The sequence below is a fragment of the Amblyomma americanum genome, chromosome 3, assembly GCF_052857255.1.
Source record: "Amblyomma americanum isolate KBUSLIRL-KWMA chromosome 3, ASM5285725v1, whole genome shotgun sequence".
Lineage (NCBI taxonomy): Eukaryota > Metazoa > Arthropoda > Arachnida > Ixodida > Ixodidae > Amblyomma > Amblyomma americanum.
In genome coordinates, this window is record NC_135499.1 from 183,471,180 (window position 1) to 183,495,886 (window position 24,707).

Here is a 24,707-nt window from a genome sequence, read left to right on the forward strand (position 1 = left end):
ATGGACTAGGCGATAGGTGTACCCACACAGGCGCACATTTAATACACCCTACGTGACACAAACACAAGCACACAAAACTAACTATCAAAACTAATATAAAACACAAAGACTACCAATATACACGACCCGGGAACACTACTACTAGCGTATGCTACTATCGTTCTACTGTTAGCGGTCGGCGTTCGTGCTCACTGTTGGTTCGGTGCGGATGCGGCGTTGTATGGGCCGGCGTCGAGGTGGCATCCGATGTGCTCAGGCTGGCATCGCTGGCAGCGTCGTTGGCGGCGTCGTACGAGCTCCCGGTCCAAGCGCCCGTGGAGTTGATGCCGGTGGTGTTGGCGTTGGGGGCCCCACCCGGGTGGGTGGCAAAAGCGCTGGAGGCACCCCTGGCCGTAGCAGGTGGTAGCGTCCTCCGTTGACCCCCCCGGAACGGGTTCAGGCACGGCAGGAAGTCTACGTTGTGAAGCCGTAGATTTCGAGCTCAGCGGAGCAGTAGCCGGCGTTGCTCTCTTCCAGCCGAAGCGTCCCCGACCCGCCGGAGCCTCGGCTTCGGTGTTCCTCCCCCCGTGCCTCGATCTCCCTCGCGCTTTTATAACCTTGGCGTTAGTTGTTGTTGTTGTTGACCTCACACAATGGCACATACCCACAAGGGGGATTGGCCATAACCAGGCGGTGACTATTTAAATGACCAGTTGCATGTGGCAAGCATGGGATGACCTACCAAAATTTGGATCGCACAGTTTCCGTAGCCGAGGTGGTTGCAGGAGGTTAGGGGGGCTACAAACTAAAATTTAGGCAAAGAAGGGGTAGGGATTACTATAAGTGGTTGTAAAAAGCGAAATACAGAAGCTGATAATGGGATGGGCAGGACGAAAGCTCATGATGGTAGACGTTTTGATTCTAGGAGATAATTTTGAACGGCCGAGCAAACATTCCCATTGGTATGGCCAAGCATAGAAGCGCCAAGAGACAGAACAACCGCAGAAGACAGGCGCAAACTGAGATTCTGTATTGGAACTTCTAATAGTCGCCTCCTAATCGACGAGTAGCGATGGCAAAAAAGAAGAAAGTGCTCTATTGTTTCCGGCTCCGCAGAATACGGACACAATAGGGAGATCGCCAGACCAGGCCTGTATAGGTAAAAATTTAGTTGCGGCACCCGGCAACGAAGCCTCGTGAAGGAAACTTCAAGATTGCGCGATCGCCAGACTTAGCTTCTTCATGGGAACAGTAGGTGCTGGAAGTCGTCCAAGGAAGTAAGCGCTAATGCGCCCAATTCGTTCATTACAGTGTACCGTCGAAAGCGTGCCGCCGTGATGTAAGCAGTTGTTGGAAGCGGGTCAACAATCGGTCCACTCAGGGCTGCCTTCGCTAAAGCATCAGCTGATTCATTTAATAGAAGACCCCTGTGTCCAGGAACCCAAAGAAATCGAATTGATGTGATGTGTGGAGGGATCAGGAATTTTAGTATCCGAAAGAGCTGCGATTCAGTGGACGCCGAGAGGGAAGTGCATAAAGATAACGAGTCCGTAATTATTATTACTGCTGATAAAGAAATTGGTACCTTGCGCAGAGAGAGAACCACTGCTAGAAACTCAGCCAGATAGATAGGAAAGAAATCTTGGAGACGGAGAGAAAAAGACCAGTCAAGGGACTGGGAGTAAATACCTACACCTGCCTTTTCTGCACACACCGAGCCATCAGTCGCAATTGCAACATGTGAGCTGAAGGTCGACAAATAATCCTGCAACATACCATTTAACCATGAGAAAGGCAGTAATTTTGCATTACTTGGATAAATGTCATCGTAGATGATAGACACATTTGCAGGGATGGACCGCACCGGAACAATTTCAGGTATTCGCACGTTGAGTGGGCCCAGCAAAGATTCAACGAAACAGGTTTGGGGAGTTTGAAGGCGAGACCATGCGACACCCAAGAACTCCGCTCACTGCCCTAGGAAGATCAACTCGGATGCATGCTGCTCCGAGTCGCAAAACTTTAAAAACGTTTGTACTTTCAAAAGGCGAAACCTTGCAGTAAGAGACGGCACCCGCGCTTCCAGATACAAAACATTGTTTGCCACGTATTTAGGGAGACCCAAACACAGGCGCAGAACTTCTCGCTCTAAGAGCAGAGGTGAGCGCAGTTTGTATGCAGCTGCTCCAGAAAATAAAACGCAACCGAATTCCAAGATTGGCCGGATACACATTTTGTAAATCAGCAGAAGAGCATGTCTGCGCATACCGCAGCGAGGGCTACTCATCCTTCGCAGAAGGCCTACCGCCCGAATCCCTTTCGCAGCAACCTGATCTATATGTGACCGCCAAGAGAGAGAGGAGTCATAAGTTACCCCGAGATACTTTAGGGAACATACCTGAGGAATGACATGATGACGATAAGACAATGAAATGTGTACCTGTTGAGTAACCGGAAAAGGTAACAAAGCGCACTTGTTTACATTAAGACTTAAGTGTAATTCAGATAACCAACGGTCAAGGGAATTTAAATATGACTGTAAAACCATATACACAGAATGTAAATCACTCGCAGCAGCAAAGAAAGCTATATCGTCTGCATACACGTACGTAGTCACGTCAGGGGAAGTCGGAATCGAACTGAGTAAGAGGTTGAATAGAACAGGGGAGAGAACTGCACCTTGAGGCACACCTCTAGATTGATGAAATTTCCTTGTAGAAACTCCGCGTTGACAATAATAAAATTCTCTGTCAGCCAGGAAAGCTGACACCCATTCCACAAAATAACTTGGCAAGCCCAGAGCCCGTAGTCTGTACATCAGATGCCCATGTTCGACACTGTCATATGCTTTCGAGATGTCTAGAGTTACCAGCGCAGCATACTGTCGACGCCGGCGTGCTAGTCGGACACGGCTTTCGAGGTCAGTATGCGCACATCATATAGAGCACCCAGGCTTGAAACCAATCTGACAGGGGTTAAGTAGTCCCTTTTCAGTAATAATGGGCATGATTCGTCCATACAGCACGCGTTCAACCAATTTCACCAGATTCGATGTCAATGAAATTGGTCGAATGTTGTCTAAGACCAACCCTTCGCCTGGCTTTTTAAGCACCGGGATAATTTTGGAAACGCGCCATACATCCGGGATCCATGGGGTTCTAATAGAGTAATTTACCAGCTCCAATATAGCATTGGGGGATTCGTCGAACAGTATTTTAATCATCGCAGAGGTGACACGGTCGGGACCAGGAGCTGCAGAAGATAACCGATTTATCACCTGGGAGAGCTCAGAAACCGAGACATTAAGGAAATCATCATAGTGATTCCCAAGCAGTTGTGGGCGAGAGAGCGCAGCCGAAAAACGGTGTTCCAAGCCTTTGCCAATTTCTTCTAATGACCTGGCAAGCTCTACTGGAGTCAGCACATGAGAGGGAATGGCGTTAGTCTACGTCATCCTTGTCGTCGTCTTCTTTTTCTTTTCTCCACCAATCATCTCTTCCCACTTTACTGAATACTTCATCTTCTTTAGTCTTCGGTTAATCTACGTCATCCTTATCGCCATCCTCGTGGTCTTCTTGAAACCCCTTTCGTTCCTACTTTTATTTCAGACTCCCTATTGTATGTGACAGCTGTGCGATGTCAGCGCACGTCAAACAACCGCAGGGGGTGAAAATTTATCTGGAGACTTTCAATAGGGCGCCCCTCATAGCCCACATGTCGCCCCACGATTTTATAACCCATATTTGAAAATTCACTTGTTTCAAGGAAAGGAGAACCCTTGCGTTAAATACAGCCATAATTAGGCAAGTTCGCACTTTTCTTCAGTCGGATAAAGGCAAGTGGGCTCACACAGTACAGGAGGACAAACTCTGTAGCGCCAACTTTCCCCACAAATAAAAAGCGAGATAAACAGCAAGCCGCACTTTACAGAAGGACGCATCATAAACGCATCGAGATCCCGAATTCATATTTTCTGTTTCGGGAGGTGAGTTTGGTTGTTAAGGCACACTGAATACTACGGGTATTGCACCAAACGAAGGTAACATCGTAAAAATGAATCCAAATTGATCCCAAAAAGGCATTCGAAAGAAATAATAAGAAGGAAGGAAACTGATGCTATACAGAGCGATTGAAATCAACTTAACAAATTTCCTGCACGCCTCCTGCATTCTATAGGCGCATAACAAGGGTGCTAACCCCTGCGCGGTGCAAGATCGCCACACAACCAATTTTGTGTTCATAGTCTGACCGAAACCCTCTCGTCGCTTTCGGTGTAGGCTAACTTTGGGGGGAAATTCCATTCCCTCTTTAAGCCTTTCAGGCGTGTTAATAGCTGTTCGTTTTGTTTTCAGCCATTCTTCTTTTTTTTTTAGGGGAGGGCGTCTTTCCCAATGTATTAAAATTTTCGAATAAAACAAAAATATTCATCTTTTCACGGCTACGTCTATTGCCTTGTTGCTTTCGAAATTATGCACGCGAAGTGTTCCCTCTCAACATGTCACAATAGAGGAAAGGCGTAATGCTATGTAAAAATAGAAGTAGGAGGAGGAGACATTATAATGAATACAGGAGATGAACACGAGTGCAGTTGTGCGTCGATGCAGCTTTACTGCTGCTTTACTGCAGAGTTCAGCATTTTACTCCTGAAAGCATTCTCTCGGGAGTGAATTGGATCGCCTGTGCATCATAGGCGACGATCGACCGGGACTACAGATCTGAGCGCCATGATTTCAATATTTTTCGAATTTTGTCAGATATGGCGTATCTTGCTAGTGTTTAAAACCTTAGGTGTCAAGAAGGCTTTCTACTTATCAACTCATTGAGTAACGAATTTCACCAAGCATGTAAGTGACCTTAAACGCCGCTTACTTGCGCCACACACACGGATGTGTTCGGTGCCCATTGGGCTTCCTGCCCACCGCTGCCTATCACGCAGTTCGAGCGTAACTTCCTTCCAATCAAAATGAACAAACTAGAATCATAGGCAACGACTACTAAGTGTCTGGGCATGGCTTTCGACGCAAGCAATAGACGTATCACTCTCACGTACTCGTGAAATCAAGAATATCGGCACACGAGAAACGACGCCTGTCAGTTCAAGGCGAGTTCAAAAATATACGTCTTGTGCAGTGCTGGTTCATTGCGCCGTATTCCTGATGCTCGTGTTGTTCCATCAAAGCCAGTTTATGCACGGCAGTGCGTATAAAGATGATCTGATCGCACCTGAGAGGAGGTGAACAAATCTCAGCTTCTGCGTTTAGCTAACCGTCTATTGCGGACATCCTAAGGAGAACGCAGGGACTTGGAAAATAAAGTCCCTCCAGCGCCACTGTTGTCGGTGCATAGCACTCGCGTGCCCGTATCTGCAAAGGCGCAGCAGGGTCCGAACGTACCCTTGTGAATAATTCACTACGTGGTTGCGGAGGTTCACCTGCTTTGCTGCGTTATCTTGCTGCTGTGGGAAATTCACAACAAGCATCACACGTGTAGCACTAGTTTGACGACGGATCAAAGGGGCTAAAAAATTCTGAGCAGCCGTTAGAATGAAAATATTATATTCTGCAGAAACAGCAGGTTACGATATATTCCAGTAAACAACAGGCTGTCGTCTGACAATATTGTTGTTCCGTGGAGGTGGCTCTTGGTATTGCTATTCCTCTCCGTAGCCCCCTGGAGCTCTGTTCGAGTTATCGTCAGGTATAGGCCCACCTGCCCCGACGGGCCCCGTCGACCCAGTTCGCTCGCAACAGTCCACCCTCCTACCACAGGCATGTTATTCTCAGCCGGGATCCTTCCACCGGCAGCCTGGGATCAAATGGAACCCACACACTCCTCATTTCCACCACGTGAGAGATTGAGAACGCCCGCCGCAGGCTTTACTGCCAGCCGCAAGAATGGCGCTTGCGACGAAGTCGGAAGATCATGATGACTATAAATAAATGGAGACGAGGTTGACGCAAAACGATTACAATACACTCTTCTCATTCCTTCTTTAGGAGAGCGGAAAGGAAAATGGGTCATGTGGCAATTTTTCTATTGACCTTGCCAATCGTCCTGTGCACTAAAGGGCAGCCTCACATCCTATTCTTCCTCGCTGATGACATGGTAAGTGAGCGATTCTGACTCAGTACTACTTTTTATACAGATCAGGGGCACTGAAACTTTTGTTTATTCAGTATTCTCATAGTTATATATCGTTCGCTCTGCGAGGGCACACGGCACAAGTGAGGAACGACACGTTATGCGCATAACAGCTAGATAAAATGCGAAACTCTCAGTTCTTAGGAGACGCCTCGGTTATGTTTTGCTCGAAGTATATGAAGATCTTTATTAACGCCAGATAGAGGCTAATTACTTGAAATGCATAACAAAATTACCAAAGAATAAATTTAGGGAAGTGGTGTATCTTTATCACTGCATATGCTTGTTTTTCTCGCTGATCTCGATTCACATTCTTAATAAGTTCACTGCGTTTTAAAAAGAACAAATCTGAACTGGTGATTCAGCAAGGATTGTTTTTCATGTTCAGTTTGATTCCTATAACAGCACGTACATGCGGCGGCAGGTATACGGTAAGGCGTTCACTGCAATGAAAGTTCTCAGGGATGCATGCCTGGGGAAAATCAGCCCCAGTAAAACGCGATTCCCAAACAAAGGTTAATTTCCACCAGAGATGCAAGAAGACACATCAGCCGTGAAGAGTTTTCACTAACGGTCCGACTTCCCTTGCTTGACCCAATATTATCAGCTACCTCTGGCTGGAAAAGTCCCATTATCTTGGCGCATGTCACATCACGAGAGGCACCCGTGTAAAAAACACTGATATTAGAATGATATACCTCGTAATTTGAAAAGCAAATCAGGGTGTTTGCGTCCACAACCCTTTGTTGTATTCTTGTAATCCGAGAAATTAATACGCAATGGGATACAAGTGCTTCCTTCCTGCCTGCCCCGCATTTAGGACGCTGGTAGCTTGCACAATTCATTCACGTGACAGTGACGCACTGACTTACATACGCTTTTCGATTTCATTGTTTCTTCGTTCCACACTTCTTAGAGAGTACCTTGTGAAAGATCAGCCATAAGGTGCACGTCTACCTGTTTAAGCAAAGTCATTCTGGTCTTGTTATCACCCAGGGGTCTTCTGCCTTTCATTCGTTTTCTTTCACTCGACTTCTTTTTACCGTCCTTATTGTTGGAAGAGGATCTGAATAAGGAGGACTAGAATGTTGTCAAAAGGTCCTTTTATTCTTGCTATTGCCCTGCACAAACCCCGCCGGTTTTAGGCAAGACCGCAGCTATAAGTCTTGTATAACTAAACCAAACAATGCACTTCACGGAGTTCAATTCAAGGTTCTCGGGCAAAGAAGTTCATTTTTGCGTCAAAGGTAAGTCGTGGTGACTAGACTTAGCCAACAACCCTACTGTACCCTTCTATTAAGTTAGTTAACCATCCACTCAAGCGTACAACATTACGTTCAATTGCTCAGAACACGCTGCTTAGGCTATGCGATATATCTAGAAGCCAAGTGCATAAGGCATGATTTCATAACGTCAATATATCTGAGCTTCAAAGCGACACTGGGAAGCGGCAAAACAGGGCTATACAAACGATAAAGCACTAATTAACTATGAGAGCGTACCTCCAACGTTTAATTTATGAAACCCTGGTTTTTCGTCCATTTTGTGAAATCCTGGTGAAATATTCGGGCTCCTCTCGGTTCTAAGAAATGTAATCAGTATTTTAAACATGTGGTTTATCAGCTTGTGCAATACGTGGGCAGCGTATCAGCTTGATTAATACCTCACGGCTGTAAATGGGACCGACGCTGTCGCTTCCATGAGTTCTCCTTGGACTCAGTACCAACTCGCCGATCAACGTTACGAAAGAGGGTTTTGAGCATACGTTTGAATTCATCAAAGCAATCTCAGCTCGACGAAATCGTTATCTCTTGTCGTGCCATTATCGTCACAGGAAAAGATGCCTGACTCAGCCATATTTGATGCCCGAAAAAAAGCCCATCTAACACGCTTCGATGCGCTCTTGCCAGAGTTTCCTTGACGACAATACCAGATGTTTGGAGAGTTGGTGTTGACGGTGATCCATAACAACAGTGCGGCAGACGGTACAGAGAAGAAGGGACACAACACAGAGCGCTGTGTTGTGTCCCTTCTTCTCTGCCCCGTCTCTCGCGCTGTTGTTATGAATTTACTTGGCGGAATGGAGCAGAAGGGGATTCTCAAAGTTACTCTTGTTCCACAGCATGCAATTGTTGCTTCCAGCATGCAAAGTTTCAATTCTAAAGCCCAACGGATGTCGCTTTCTCTTCCAGGGATGGGACGATGTCAGCTTCCACGGCTCCTCTCAGATCCCCACTCCCAACCTGGATACGCTAGCGGCAGACGGCGTGATACTGAACGCCTTCTACGCACTGCCTACGTGCACCCCATCAAGAGTGGCTTTGATGACCGGACGTTACCCGATACGAATGGGTGAGGCTTTAAGAAACAAGGGCGGGAAGGGGCAACCACTGTTTACGACACCTAAAGCTCCTAGAAAGGCGGAAGCCTTTCGTGCCTACAGTACTGCTAATAGAGGCAGGAGTGGAGGTTAATTACTTAATACATTTTTACGCACACTCAGGACAGCGCATTAAGGAGGAGAGTAGGTAACGCGGTAAGACAGAATGGAAGCGTACTGTATGCGCACGAAAAGAAACTAGTATACTAGCGCCTAAATAAAGTCTAATAAAAGCAATACAAGCAGGGGTACATTACCAGGCTTATCGATAAGATTGGGGCTCATTAAAAAGTTTACATTTTCAATAACCAGAACAAAGAAGTAAAGGTGACTTCGATTTTCGAAGTGCCTAAGACGAAGGATCTGTGAAGTATCACATATCAAATGCTGAATATCTCATCTAGTCAAGTTCGTTTTTCTCTTGATGCATATTCTGGGTCAGAACTTCATTACAGATCATGAGCTTTTACTTGACGTCCTGCTTGCTTACGGTAACACACATGTCGCGAGATACGTCTAGTCGGGTTACCATTCAATTGCAGCTGTTAGGTACCAATGTCAGAGCGACGACCTCACTAAATCCGGTCGTGGTCCGAACTACTTGCAGTCTCGCTAGCCATGGGACTGCATTAGCTTCGAATTTTAGAGCATTTTGTTTCCGCTCAGGATGCTTACTGTCTTTAGTCTATGTCAGTGTTTGCAAGACTTCCTAATCAGCACCCGCCTAAGCCACCATGACAAAGGTGGGGCCACATGCTCGCATAAATGGCTCGAGCAATGTGCTAATGAAGAGCTTTTAATAAAGTACGTATTAATATCAATAAATTATTACTCAATCAATCATTCAATCAAGCGATATATCAATCGATATATCAACCGACGAGTATTGAACATATAGGCTATACATGTGTGGCGTCCGCTCAAACAAGGGAAGAGTAGCAAAACGTGTCTTCTTTGAGCGCCTTTTTAACGGTGTCATGAAGGTGAAGGCTTTAATTTTAAGAACCGAGTTATATTGGCCTACTTTGTCATCAAAATTCCTATAGTAGAAGTGTGTCCTTGGGGTGGAAGGAATCGAGTGTTGATGAAAAGAATATGCAATGCCTGTTTCCGTATCACAGAGAATAAAGGCGGCCATCTCTCGTTGTATATCTTGTCTTTAGGCTTACAGGGATTCCCCATTGGCATCGGTGAGCCTCGGGGTTTGCCGCTAGACTCGCCAATTCTACCTCAGTACCTCAAAGAGCTGGGCTACGAAACTCACCTCGTCGGGAAGGTAATCAGTAATGAACAATTCAGTCACCAAAGTGTTACCCAGATTATGTTTTTCTTTAGCTCACATACAATTTACAAGTCATTCTTCGTTTGGTAGCAGTTGACATTTGCACTATGGTCGACAAAACCACGACGAACCGACCTATATAATATACATTTTTGAAGGCACATCAACACATTGAAGCCTAAGAAACCGGCACGTTCAGCACCCGAATGTCTTGGATAGTACCGGAGTGTGGCTACTACCGGCATTGAGCCCTCCCATTATAAGCTACGATTTTCGTGCAATGCATTTAATGCTTACTTTTACTTTCCTCAATGAGCTATACTGCGCATTTCTGTGTGGGAAAAGCTCAGATTCAAAGGAGAACGAGTGCTTCCGAAGGCATATCGGTAGACCGCTACTTTCTCGTAAAAAGGAAAAGGGCATATTAAAATGACAAATTTAAACCTCACTAGCTCAGCCGTGGGTCCACAGTTATCGAGCTAGGTTGAGAATTATTACAGATGAACGCATCACATGCGGTTCTTTTTTTTCTCTCTGCGTATTTCTTAATTTCCATGGGAGTCACTGGACGGCGCTCTTATTCCAAAATTATATCATACGGCAAAACTGATTCAAACATCAGAACTCACCGTCATGTAAGGTTTTCTTCGCATTTGATGCGGACACAGTTTCTGAGAAATTTGACATCTACGTAGTTTTTGAGCGAACGCTTTTATCGGGTGTTAAATGTGCTTTGCTTGAATTCACGTAGCCACATAACATCTTTTTGTAGCATGCAGAAACTGGTAAAATGTTATGACTGAAGATGCCTTAGCTCAGTTATGAAAACTGAACAGGCTAGACATTCAGTGTAAACATAAGAGGTGATCTGCATGCTGAAATTTATCTTGCGATATGGGCTGCATTTCAAGAAATTCCTTCTGCTGGGCACTCACATACGCGCTGATGCTCCTCTATTCTTACAGTGGCATCTTGGCCATTACGCGAAAGCCTTTACACCAGCATGCCGCGGTTTCGACACTTTTTACGGTTTCTACAACGGAGAAGAAGATTACTACAGCCACACCTTGAGTTACGTACGTATGCACAAATCCTTAATCAGCTTGAATACGGATGTCATGGTGACTTACGTGAGATGATTGCAATGCAAATAGAGGAATATTTTTTCGGTCTTAAAGGTTAAAATTACGGCACTGAAGCAGTAATTTTTTAAAAATAAAGCCATCGATAAAGAAATCAGAAAAATAAGAGTCAAAACAAATATAAATAAAAATGGCGTTTACATTGTTTTAACCACTGCATTTTCTTTACAAAATGTGCAAATTTCACAGCTCAGCATAGCTTACCTAACAATGTCAAACAAAGATCACTTCTTGCTCCGCGTACAGATATGTATGAATTTTACAGGTATCTTGTCCCGCTTTGTGAGGGCCGGTCCCCACAATGCTCATCGGATGCCTGTCTTTGATGAAATATACAATGAGCACTGTGTAGAAAAAACATCATTGCAGATGCTAGAGCAGCTCGTAGCCAGCACCTGTAAGCCTTGCAAACTATGGCGCTGCAATGGGACAATTCGCAATTTTCAGTACAGTTTACAGATCGTAAAGATGATGGACGAAGTTTTGCCGTAGCATTTAAGTTGCATTCGATCTCCTGCGTACATTAACAAATAACAACTATCTCGATAGCTCGCCTACCGTTTGATACAAAACCATTCGAAATTTGAACAATGGGTGTTTACGCAAGTGACAGAAATTTAGCGCGCTTGGCGGCAAAAACACGATTTCTGAAGAGCCTATAATTCACAAACTGCTTTTTCCCGGCGCCTTCAAATAGAACAGGGACTGGGTTTTTCATTGCTCAATGCTGCATTCATTCATTCCTTCATTCATTCATTCATTCATTCATTGCGCACCTCAAATGCCTTTAACAAGCCGTCGCGCTGGCTCAGTGGTTATGGCGCTCGGCTTCTGACCCGAAAGACGCGGGTTCGGTCCCAACCGTGGTGGTCGAATTTCGAAGGAGGCAAAATTCAAGAGGCCCGTGTACTGTGCGATGTCCGTGCATGTTGAAGAACCCCAGGTGGTCGAAATTTCCGGAGCCCTTCAGTACTACGGCGTCCCTCATAGCGTGAGTCGCTTTGGGACGCTAATCCCCCGTAAACGAAACCAAATAAAAAAATGTCTTTAATAGGGCTATTACATGAATGGAAGTCAATGCAATACAAAATATTAATACGAAAAAATGACACTGGGTTCAGGGCAAGATATTCTTACGTGACGGCAAGCCGAGGTATGATGTACGGCATAACAGATGGCTATGGCATGATTGAATTGTGGACGGCCTGGTCGCAAGCGCTCATGCCCTTGCCACTGAAAAATTCGAACGTCTTCTAATCCGTCACAATATTTTCTGTGGTGTTATCAAAATGAACGGTGCTGGTGCAGAGAAAATGTCCCAAGTGGACATTTCCAAACTACGATTGCCCCATATTACGCTATAAGGATATAGGATATGAATTGCGTGCTCTGCCGATTGGTGGTTGCGTGTGCGTGCCTGCGCATGATTCGCGTCCCCCTTGGCTCTGAACATTGCGACGAGTGTCTGAAAACAGAGCCCGTTTGTGGTCTGGCGCATGCATTACTGCCTCTAATTTTAGAAGGACGCCGTCAAGAATGTGCGAAAACGCGAAATATAATCTGATAGTCAGTGCGGAAAGCTTTAATCAGATAAAATAATTTAGTGCAGCCTGTACCGTACACGTGATGCGCGCTTTCTATGTACTGTGGTAATTTCTTAAACGCTCATAAATGAAGTGGGACTTACAATGTGCATGGAAATATCAAAAGTAGCTATGCACACTCGCTTGCCTCGTGGCTATCAAAGCAATTCTAATTTACATTGTGGTTTTAAAAAACATTCTTAAAGAAAGGTGCTTGTTATGTTTATTTTTGTGCTGATATATCGAAAAAATTTTAATATTAGGATAGTAAAATCGCCCTATAATTTTAATTGAAGCCTTTAAAAGCCGTTACTTGTTTGAACCTTTTTGTCCAGTTTATAAACATTTGGCACCCAAAACTGCGCCTGTACACTGCATACCTGGCATTTTTGCAAAGAATGATAGAAATATTGCTTTAAAAATTCAGTTGTTACGTTGTTGTGCACAATGCGATGTTTTGCTCTAGTGGGGCCGGGAATGCTTGAAAAAAAGCGTGGTTGACTGTTCGCCTCCTCAACTGAAGACGCAAGTACACTGAGCGACGGTAGATTAGGGCATATTGGGAAGAAGCCAAGAGTATTTGAAAGCAAGAAAAGCACTCGCAATCTTTTTTTTTACTATAAGAGCAAATATTTTGAAGTATAATTTGATGAAAGCAAAAGAAACACGCCTGGTCCGTGCCGGTCTCGACACCAGGATTATGTGCCATCTTTATTTGAGATCAACCAACGAACCAAACCAAACCAACCAAACCACCAAACCAAACCAACCAACCAACCGAACCGCCAAACCAAACCAAGCAAACCACCAAACGAAACCAACCAACCAACCAACCAACCAACCAAACAACCAACCAACCAACCAACCAACCAATCAACCAACCAACCAACCAACCAACCAACCAACCAACCAACCAACCATCCAACCAACCAACCAACCAACCAACCAACCGACCGACCGACCGACCGACCGACCGACCAACCAACCAACCAACCAAAAAACCAACCAAAAAACCAACCAAACCAAACCAAACCAAACCAACCAACCAACCAACCACAACCAACCAACCACAACCAACCAACCACAACCAACCAACCTTCCAACTAGCCAACCCAACCCACCTCGGACCTTGGAGACGGTATGATTTACTTTTGCCCTCAGCAGTACGTGTACGTCGAGCCATAGCCAGGTGGCCTAATACTACACCCCCAGCTAAACAGGTTCTCGCATCGATTCTTCGCTACAAGCATGTACACTTGTTTTTTGTTTTAAGGAAGAGCTACCGAGGTTTCCGCGGAGAAATTTTCCGCGGAAAAACACATTTGGCATTTATGCTCGAAGCAAAAAAGGTCTATTAATGTTATATTCAAAGAGGAAGCCCCTCTTCCTACTCCGCCCCGCCGCGGTGGCTCAGTGGTTAGGGCGCTCGACTACTGATCCGGAGTTCCCGGGTACGAACCCGACCGCGGCGGCTGCGTTTTTATGGAGGCAAAACGCTAAGGCGCCCGTGTGCTATGCGATGTCAGTGCACGTTAAAGATCCCCAGGTGGTCGAAATTATTCCGGAGCCCTCCACTACGGCACCTATTCTTCCTTTCTTCTTTCACTCCCTCCTATATCCCTTCCCTTACGGCGCGGTTCAGGTGTCCAAAGATGTATGAGACAGATACTGCGCCATTTCCTTCCCCAAAAACCAATTATTATTATTTTATTCCTACTCCCCAAGCCCCCTACCATAAACCGCACCCTCCGGTCAACCACGTTTCACTTTGAACCCTCCCCATCTCCAACCCGCGCCTCGTGGCTGTCCCAGAGCCCGTTCCATCTGCTTATAACGGCACGTCGGCTGTTTCAATCTGGCCAGTGTTCATAACTATAGCGGCTCACCTCGACGCACAGCGGTGCACCGCTTATAAATGCTGGTTACTACAGCCGTATGACATCGTTGTCATGCAGATGCAATGTCAATTCGTTGAATGAAAAACAACTGCGCGAAATTCGATCAGCCGATGTGATGTAAATAAAACATACAAATTCAGATCACTCTTGCGTTAACAGTGCACATTTCGAAACAAAACTGTCATATTTTTAGTCCGGTGCGTTTCTCTTGTTGTTTTAATAACAACAACAGCTCCGCCTCCCTGGTTTAACTGACGAATTGGGAAACAGCGCGTACCTCGTTAACGAGCTCTTGCTAATTACAATGAGCGAAAGGCGCAACGTTCTTTTTTATTTCAGGTGTCATCATGCTCACCTCTTTTATCCACGCGATCTTAATTTTTCCATTTTCATCAATGCCTTCTAAACAGGTCTGACAGGCTTCGCCAGTTCGCCCTTGGCAAGAAAGCCAGCGAGAAAAAAAAACACGAAATAACTGCTACAAGACAATATTTAAGTATATGCATTACTTAGAATACCTGCCAGCGTTTTTTGGTCATGTTTTTGCACAGGAGAACCACACAGGACTTGACTTTTGGATAGGCACGCAGCCCAACTGGGTGGACTCTGGAGTGTACTCCACCACTCTTTACACCCGGAGGGCGCAGCAACTCATCCGCAAGAGACAAAAAGATAAGGTAATTGAGGTAGCTCCCAATAGCCTTTCTCTAAGTCAGTACAGCGAGTGGACCATTGTCCGATATGCCAAGTTGAATTTCTTATCGACAGCATTCTTCCCTAGCTTATGTAACGTGAATGTGTTTTTCTTTCGTTCTTCAGCCAATGTTCCTCCTTATGAGCTACCAGGCAGTGCATGGATCGGTAGGTCCTGAACTTCTGCAGGCGCCAAAGGAGAATGTGAAAAAGTTTACCTACATTGAAGAGAAATCAAGAAGAATTTTTGCAGGTGAGGTGCAATTTTGTGCAATTCGAGCATCAACCCAGTATGATCAGTTTTGTTACTGTCTGACCAGTGGCGACAAGCAGTAAGCTGAGCCACCGACAGTTGCGTGCTGATGGTTTATTCTTATTCGCAGAAAACCTCCCAAGTCGCCGGTGACAGCGCCCGCTGCTAAGACGCTCATTTTGTGAAATGCTTCATACCTCATCATTGCTTCGGAACGAGTTTATAGTCTACGATAGCTTTGACGCACAAAAAAGAGGCTACGCAGCGGACGGACTTTTGAAGGGGATAACCTTTCACGCTCGCGTTGTCATGATTCGTGCCCACGCACACTACACGGGCACTTTGACCTCCGCACCTTCCGCTTTCTGAGCCTTCCTTTGAAGGGTTCCGCCTTCAGCGTTAGCGTCACCACGCCCATACTCACGACATCGAGTGAGGTAACTGACAGGACCTATCATTAAACATTTTATGGGACTACATCGGCGAAACCGAACTGTGAAATAAAACCCTCTATTCATGCACAAGGCAGATTGTTTTCACAAAAATGTTCCTTTATTTTTACGGAGGCGTGATGCACGGATCAATATCCTCACTTATTTTGCTTCCCTTTCCCGACAATCTCTCAACTGAGCCATTAAGATAGATAAATAAATAAATAATTAATTAAGAAGCCGCCGACTCGAAAACTTGTTCGACTGCTATTGTTACCAAAAATTTTTCGGCAACAAACGCGACGACAGAAGGCAATTTTGGCGAGCGCGTCGCCTTTCCTTTCACGCTTATTGATGACTATATCGCCGAGATCTTAATTCTGGTAATGAATAAACACGGTTCTTACATACTTCCATCCCTCGGAGACACTCGCGATGCAAGAAGCCCTCGGTTACTCTACTGTAGAGTCCGTAACAAAATGACAGGGTTTTGCCGTAGCTAAACTGAGTATACGTACGAAAGCATGTGTTTAACCTTACTGGCTGGTGTTCTTGCTTTGCTGGGTCGTCAGCCCGTCTGGCGACTATATTAGACTCAGGTTAAACTGTGATCGCAGTTACCTTGATCTGATCATCCTCTTATAGTTTACACCTTTTGTTGGAACTCTTTTTGTTGTTCGTTCTCTAATTTTATTAGACAGTAGTTGTTTCTGATATGAGCGCACCATTACACAGCTCTAGCACAGCGTGCAAAGAAAATATGGGTGGCGGTTAAGCACTGCTAAGCACGAAATTGCTAAGCACGAAATTGCTAAGCACCGCCACGTACCTGAAAGCGCAGTGAACGCGCCCACTATTCAAAGACATCACTACATAATATAAAGACCGTCATTGCCGCTTTCCGGAACCCTGTAAGGGTCTCCGGAGAGCAGACGAACGGCTTCTTCTTAAAATTTTTACAAATACAATGCTGTGCCCGGCAGTATTGAAACACTTCAATTCAGAATTTGATGGTGGCTGCAGCCTGTGCGGAGCCACATTCTCGGACGTTTTCCACATGGTCTGGGCCTGCACTTCCAATCCCCATTCTTCCCTATCCTTCATCGCCCATCCTTATAGGGAGGCGTGGGAAACGGCGCTGCTCAGCTGCCCTGACCTACAGTCCCAACGGACCTTGGTCGCCAGGGCGCGAGCGGCGCTAGACGCCATTGGGGCTACGGAATAGGAGCTCCACCTAGATCTGTGAGGACCTGGGCCATAGGGCCTAGCCAAAACACCTCCTTTTACATAGTCGATAAGTGTTTACCGCCACCGCCACCACCACCACCACCCAGGGAGCCAGTTCAATTTTTCTTCAAATTTTTCATCGTCAATGCCAATTTATCCAATGTACGCCGGAGACTTATTTTCAAGTGCCACGTTTCTGTAGCAATGCTGTCAACGCCAATGCTTATTGCTCTAGTGCTGTGTCTATGCAGCAACGTTGTCCACGCCAACGCATGCAGCACACACATATCTGTCACTACCGTCACATATTTCTCGAAGCGCGAATATTAGTAGGATAGTAGTATTTGTTGATAAAGAAGACGATGTGGAGTGCAGAGAGTGAGAGTTTGTTGCAGTTTAACACGAAGCGCGATAGGCTGCGGCTACAGCATAGTGGCTTCGTGCAGTTACCAACGAGGCTCACCTTTTTGCGTCGCCGCAGGTTCGAATCCCAGTCACGGCAATACTTATTTCATTTATTTATTCAAGACCAAGGCCAAGGCTTCATCGATGAGTCGGCTTTGGCAGTTCTGGTTATGAAGTGACGCTTTCGCTCTAAAATATCTGTCAGTCAAACTGCGATCCCGTGCAGGTCTTTCACGCCGGAAATGGCACAATTTCGGTCTAACTGACTACGTTGATTCTACAGCAAGTCAGAATTGTGTGCTCATCTCCGAAACCGTGATCGCTCACCACGAAACTCCGGAGATTTTGCCACAATCCAGGAACAGCGATGCATTCTCAGGGGGCTAGTTAAGCATGGACATTCATGAATACGACATGTTCCGAAAGGTAGCGAGGCTCGCAGCGCCCCAGAAGTTCAATTTGTTCGCGAATATATACCACGCTTGTAAAACGCTGATTTCAAGCGAATGACAAGCAGAACAACACCCGTGCTCTCAGGGGTCACCAGAATACAGCTGCATGGTGGGTTCAGCGCGCACATTTTTTCCACGGCAGGAATGGTGGACGCACTGGACCAGTCCGTGGGCGACGTGTTCCTGACTCTCAGCGAGGAAGGAATGTTGGACAACGTCGTCGTCGTCTTCTGCAGTGATAATGGTGGTACGCCGTTTGGTGACCACTCCAGCCGCAGCTTCAACTGGCCATTGCGCGGGACAAAATTTTCCGTGTGGGAGGGCTCCACCAGGGTACCAGCCTTCGTCTGGAGTCCACTGCTTGCCAGAAGACAGAGGGTGTCCTATCAGATCATGCACTTGACGGACTGGTTCACCACGCTGTACAAGATAGCCGGTTAGTGTTCCATTCATCGCTTTTGTTCGTTGGCACACGCGAAAAACCAGAACACACCTGACATAGGCGATCGATTCGGTAAGCAACCTAAACACGTTTCCTATAGGCCCTCCTTAGGAGTCGACATATTGCTCGCCGGACTAGCGCGTGCGTCTGGCAGCGCACCACGGTTGAAGCAGCAAAGCGAGCTCTATGAACTGCTGTGAAATCATCCAGAGAGATCTGCATGTACAAGGTAGAAAGCATAGTTAACGCGAAAGCATTTTCTAGAATATGTCCCGTGATCCATGTCCGCAAAATTTGTCCGCACAATTACGTCGTTCTGTGAAGATAAATGTGCAAAAGTTTGATTGTAACATTAGATACTGAGTGCCGAGCTCTTGCCGTGGGGAAAAATTTAGCTGATGAGTCGCAATTCATAAATTAAATATAAAAATTACACTTTGACGTCACAGTAGCCAGGGACGTCAACATAACACCTGTACGTCACCCGACGACGTCATGAAACGCGTTCTGGTGTCGTGGAAAAAACCCGAGTTCTAGAAAGTTTCACGACGCCACATCCGCTGACGCCGCTGGATGTCCATATATACTTAGAATCAACGCAGTGTTTTCGCATTTCTCCAATGCGGGTTGCCGCAGTGATCTCAAAGTTAATTTTATAGAAGAAGTTTCTGCTTAATCCACTCAGATTTTTAGTTTTAAAGAGTGTGAAAGATACGACAATGCGGCGTGTGCTTGTTGATTAGGCGGCATGACGGACGTTATGTTCGTGGCAGTACGTATAAATCAAGCTTATTAATTGAGCAATATTATCGATTAACTCCTAAATTTTCAGACAATATAATGTGTGGCGGAACTCGGAATCATTCAACATTATTAGAGAGTCCAGCATTTTGAATTTCTAAATCGACATTGTGGCTCTATATATCAAACGTGGAATTGTGCGCCGCAGACCGAGCCGATAACGAATCCAACGAGCGAGATGCGCCAAAAGTAGTATAGCCGCACTTGCCTCCGGGAGAACGCATTCCAAGGCCGAAATAGGAAGCAGAGTGCCTTGGCAGTTAAGCCAATCGGCGTCTTTCCTCTCTGTGCCGCCGGAGACTAATTGGTACCTCAGGAGGAAGGCTACTCTTTAAACTTGGTTTATAGTTTGTAGGGGTTTTAACGTCCCAAAGCGACTCAGGCTATGAGGGACGCCGTAGATAAAGACTCCAAAAATTTCGGCCGCCTGGGCATCTTTAACGTGCACTGACATCGCTCTGTACACGGGCCTCTAGAATTTCGCCTCCATCTAAATTCGACCGCCGCGGCCGGGATCCAACCCGCGTCTTTCGGGTCAGCAGCCGAGCGCCATAACCACTGAGCCACCGCGCTACGCTCCAAGCGCTAAGCCGGAACGCGAAAGAAATGCTGCTCACTTTCGGCTATAAGTTACGACTAAGTGTTCAATGTGGCAGCACAATAAGTAAAATGCATCGGCGCGGTTTACCACGCGTAGTGACAAGCGAGACCAGCAGCCATTACTGTCTTCTCCGCTTTAATATCAGCAGAAACGCAGTTGAAGCCCCATGTAGACACCATCCTCATGACAGCAAGTGTCAGTTAACCGAGAATGGAGCACCTACTGCGAGTGAGGAGTGTGCCTCTCTCTTAATTTGAAAGTGGACGTACTTTTTTCATGACCGAGACGCCTGTCTCGAACTGTGCATATACCACTTCCGTTACGGCACAAATTTACCGCTTAAAAAGCGCCTACTTGCTCTGTCCGCCTCATTGTGAATAAGGAACCCGCCCGGATTCTGAAACGTCTTTCATCACTGTTAGACTTGGTCAGTGACTGCAAAAAAAAAAATTGTTTTTCACTTCTATGGCTTACGAGACGAATTTTCGTCGAATCCATGACTACACCCCTTTCGTTGCTATGTAACTCCTATTTTTTGATGTTGGGTTGTTTCGTGCGCATATTTGGACGTTTCAATTCCCTCAGTTCACCTACAGTGCTCATTCCTCTTAATTCTGCAATATAACATTGTGCCCAAAAACCCAAAACTAAAAAGTTAATTATAGTAGATAAATCCTTGTGGTTTTGGAAAGCGCTAACACAGCACAGAGGCGGTCACACATACTCATACGACGAAGCGCTAAATAAGATGTTTAAATTATCTCCTTTTAACTAGCTACAACCCCGGACCTAGCATCCGGAATGCCGTAGAGTACACCTGCACAGAATGTATTTTCGTATCTTCACGGCTTTCTAAAAGAATATGTATTAAATATACTGTGTAGAAGTCCAGATTGGGCACTGGCAAGTAACAGCCACTTAAGCTCCGCAGGCAGGAAACCGTAGATAAGTAAACCAGGGGCCTGCAAAGTGATTGTGCTCAAAAGCGGGTCATACTTATATTTTTATTGCAGTGCTCTTGGACATGGGGATTATAGATTTGGTTAATAGGTACCTATGGTGATCAAATAATCAAGCGTAATACTATTGCCGGTGAACAAAATAGACCGACTCGCAGACTTGCCATAGAAAGATTGAATTATTCGTGCACTATGCTCGCAGCATGCGCTTGGCGCTGTGCTCGCTCTCGCTAGTCCTGACGTAACCGAGTGCCATCCCGCGGTTATTACAAGCAAATTTTCCTTCCTTAAGTCGAACCCACCGAATTTTCATCGCGAAATGTCATTTATATATTGACATTGCACGATTTCAGCATTACAAGGCACTATGGCAGAGAGCAGTAAAAAAAAATTTGGTCAATAAGACAAAAGTCAGCAAGAACGACAGTACGATGTAGTCTTGGAATTCCAGTCAACGCTTGACTTCGACACAAAACATTCTCTGGGCAAGGTTTTTCTTTTTGCTTGCAGATGAAATGGCTCTTTACACGCTGCGATTAGACCGGTATGAAAGAATGTGGCGATTGCATGATTAACATTCTGCAGTCAGGGAACGTTGAATAATTTAAAAATACTGCTCTGCCAATGATGGCAAAACAGGTTTTTTGCAGCACCGCACAAGCAAGCCAACATTACTAAGTTGATTAATTTGTATGCAATTTAATCCGTGGGCAACAAAATAAAGCATTAAAACATGTATGTGAATTGTGTGAACGTCTTCGTTTATAAAATATTGATTTCGAGCGGTAGTTGTTTTTCTAATCGGAAAGGAGCAGACATAAATGACATCATGGCAGAGCACCATAATTAGGTGCACGCTTTGCGTGAATGACACCTTGCCAACACTGTAACGACCGCAGCTGGCTTCTTTGCGAAAACTCTGTGGTCATGGGCGGTGGGCAGTCACAAATCAAACGCAATATAGCACAGGCGTTTGGGATAAATCAACTTGGCAGTGGTTGTTGAAGTGAGAACTCATTTGCTTAGTCAATAAAGAAAATTCATTGCCGTTATCAAACTCGTGAAGAAAAAGACGTGCACTGGTTCTTTTCTTGTTCCTCTGTAAGTTGTCATTTTGCTTTAATTTTCTGCTGGTTGTTTTAGATATTACATATTTCACTTATTTAATTAAGTAAATATTAGTTAAAAGTTGCGCTGCATCTCTGGTCTTCTGTGCAGTCCAAGACTCTGCGAACATTACCTTCATCTCGGAGATACCTCCAAGATACACCTGTGAAGTACTGACAGATGTTGAACCTTGAGATTTTTTTTTACTTGCAAATCTTCTTTTTATCGGCCTGCGCTTTCAGGAGGCGATGTGGCAAAGTTGGGTGAGCTGGACGGAGTGGACATGTGGCACCATCTGTCGACAGGAGCGGAATCACCACGCACTGATATGCTTTACAACATCGATCCCGTGGAGCCCGAATCAATCGTGGCAGCAGTTCGCGACTCGCGCTACAAACTGGTCCTGGATCAAAGTGGCATTAACAATGGTCGCTACCGAACTCCTGGAAATCGTCATCCTGTGAAAAACCTCGACGAACTGCTCGCCCAGTCCACAGCAGCGGCTGTTTTGAGGAATCTGTACAAGACAGACCACTTGGAGTTTCCTTGGGGCTGGAGGCAACGAGCCACTCTAACGTGCGGCCAGCGGACAAGGAATAACTTTTCTCCCAATAATACGGAGTTCCTTTTCGATATCGTAAAAGATCCATGTGAGCTGAACAATCTGGCCGACTCTCTTCCGAGGGTAAATATTCAACATCTATTTTTTGTGGCATTTCTGTGGCATTTCTATGGCGGAGACTAAAGCATTAATGCTTGTTGGCTGCCAATGTGCAGCACTGCTTGCCACTCTTGCTGGAAAGTTATTGAAGCCTTACAATAGCAAACTCTGAAGAATTAAAACGACGCTCTGCTGAAATTGCGCATGCAGATTTTTAAATTTTATGCCAAGCTGCAGCATTTTCTTCACTTTCTAATTCATTTCTTTCCGCGCTCCTCTCGGCCTAACGTCAAGCAACGTAAGCCACACATCGTAATCCTCCAATCACTCTGCTGGCAAATCATGTAGCTGTATTTGATGTATGCGTTCCAGATAATACGAAACAGGAAGCCAGAGTTGAAAGCTGAGTTTCGAAAGAAGGCCTTGAAAAAATGGAAATAAGTTTCGAAACGAGTGCAGCAAAAACGAGCTAAAACATTCGTGCCCTAAGCTGGAGAGCTCAAACAAACACACGCAAATAAAACACCACAAAAGCGGCCACAATGCTGCCTAGTGGAAACTAAAAGTAACCCTGCAACTTGAGGTCACGCCACCGCCACACATGCAGCTTTCAGATTGTGATCGTGCTTTTATTAAAAGATACAACGGCACTGTGTAATAGTTAAAGTTTAAACAGTGCGATCTAGTGGAAAGATTATTTGCAATACTCAGATTATTTGAAATCCGAGTTTACTTATGCAGTAATGAAACTCTACCTGTATTTAGAAAAAGGCTGTACATGATGGGAACCACACTATCTCCTCTATTATTTTGCTTCTTTGATCTATCAAAACCACCAGTGCAAGAGCAATTGCATCTTCTCGCGCAGCTTTTGTCGCAAGCAGTCCTTTCTTAGTTCTTTTTAAAAGTCATTGGTCACGGAGTTACCTTTTATGAGAAAAAAATGAGCTGTTTCGCTTTTGTTGATGTTTTTATTAACACACTCACTCCCGTTAAAACGTTTCGAGACCCTTAATGGGACCAATATTTTCTTGCTTGCATTCCTATGTCCTACGTCTACGGTCTTGAAATGTTTGAAAGCTGAACTACTGGGTCTGGGTGATTGTGCCCTTTCTCGGCGAACCTGAGAAGATATGTTCCTTGCTGGTATCTATAGGCGTAAGGCTGAGCTGTCAGAAAACCGGAAGTATATTCATTCTACTCTAGAATTTGTTATACTTCAGCAGTAGTCTCAGGGAATGTATTGCTTTTTTTAATCCTTAAGCATTCAACAGTGACCTACTTCCTGCTGCCATTCTTTTTTTAAATATGAGCTCAGGGATGTCGTTCTGCTCTGAAATTAAATAAATATAAACACTTGAAGCTGTACGCCAAAAGTGTTTTAATTGGTAAAGAGTAGACAATAATCTGCCTGGCAGTTTGCCGTCGCCGAGCAAAAAGCTTTCTGAACTGGCCTTCCTTCCAGTGCGTTGAACTTAGTGTCTGTTCTTAGCGTATTGCTCTCTTTTTACAGGTCGTTTCAGCATTGAAGAAGCGCCTGGAAACGTATCGAGCAATTGCCAAACCCTCCCTGCTCTATCCTAACGATCCTGCGAGTTTTCCTGAGAACCACAACGGAACATGGGCGCCCTGGGTGGAGTCGTTGTAGCTGAATTTCGCATTCTAACCTTCGGCTTACGCAGTGCTTAAGTTATCTGCCCGTACCACGTTCTCTACAAATCTGTGTAACTCTACCCGCATTTCCAGAAATATTCTGACCCCCCGGGTTTGCGTCTGGGCGGTTTGAAATGCGTCCGTTGTGATTACACTCTCCGACGTGGGCGAGTAGCAAATTCCCTGGTGGGGCCCTTTTCTGAAATGAAAGTTATTCTGCCGCATTATTAATCCTTCGCGCAGCTCTAATGACTCTAAATGGCACGCCAGCTTTCCTGAACCTCGAATCAGTCAAGAAACCGCCAATGCGAAGCACCTTAAACAGGACAAGTGACGGGCACTGCTCCGCACAATTATTTTAGGAAAATTTTCACGTGTTAAAAAAAGGGTATTTCTTACAGTAAACAATTTAGCGCCATCTTGTGTGGGTGTTCTCTTCCAACTGTTTTCATCTCCGTGTCAAGGCTGAAAGTGGATGACAGGAGGCAAAATGAACGACTGAAAAAGACACACTGCGTTTCTACCATAGGCTGCGTCACATTCCCCTTGATGCTTTCCCGCGTACAACACGATAGCAAGGCGGGCGAGTTGGCGATACATAATCCAAAATAACAGCG

The 24,707-nt window shown here is 45.4% G+C and overlaps 1 protein-coding gene across 1 annotated transcript; it reads left to right on the forward strand.

Moving 5' to 3' along the window:
* The first annotated feature begins 7,306 nt into the window (after positions 1 to 7,306).
* LOC144124308 (arylsulfatase B-like) lies at positions 7,307 to 24,085 on the forward strand. The gene is made up of 9 exons (XM_077656943.1): positions 7,307 to 7,367; positions 8,263 to 8,472; positions 9,664 to 9,776; positions 10,748 to 10,858; positions 14,957 to 15,082; positions 15,225 to 15,351; positions 18,009 to 18,302; positions 22,019 to 22,461; positions 23,951 to 24,085. Exons 1-9 carry the CDS (start codon positions 7,307 to 7,309, stop codon positions 24,083 to 24,085), a joined length of 1,620 nt encoding a protein of 539 aa, XP_077513069.1.
* Positions 24,086 to 24,707: the final 622 nt, after the last annotated feature.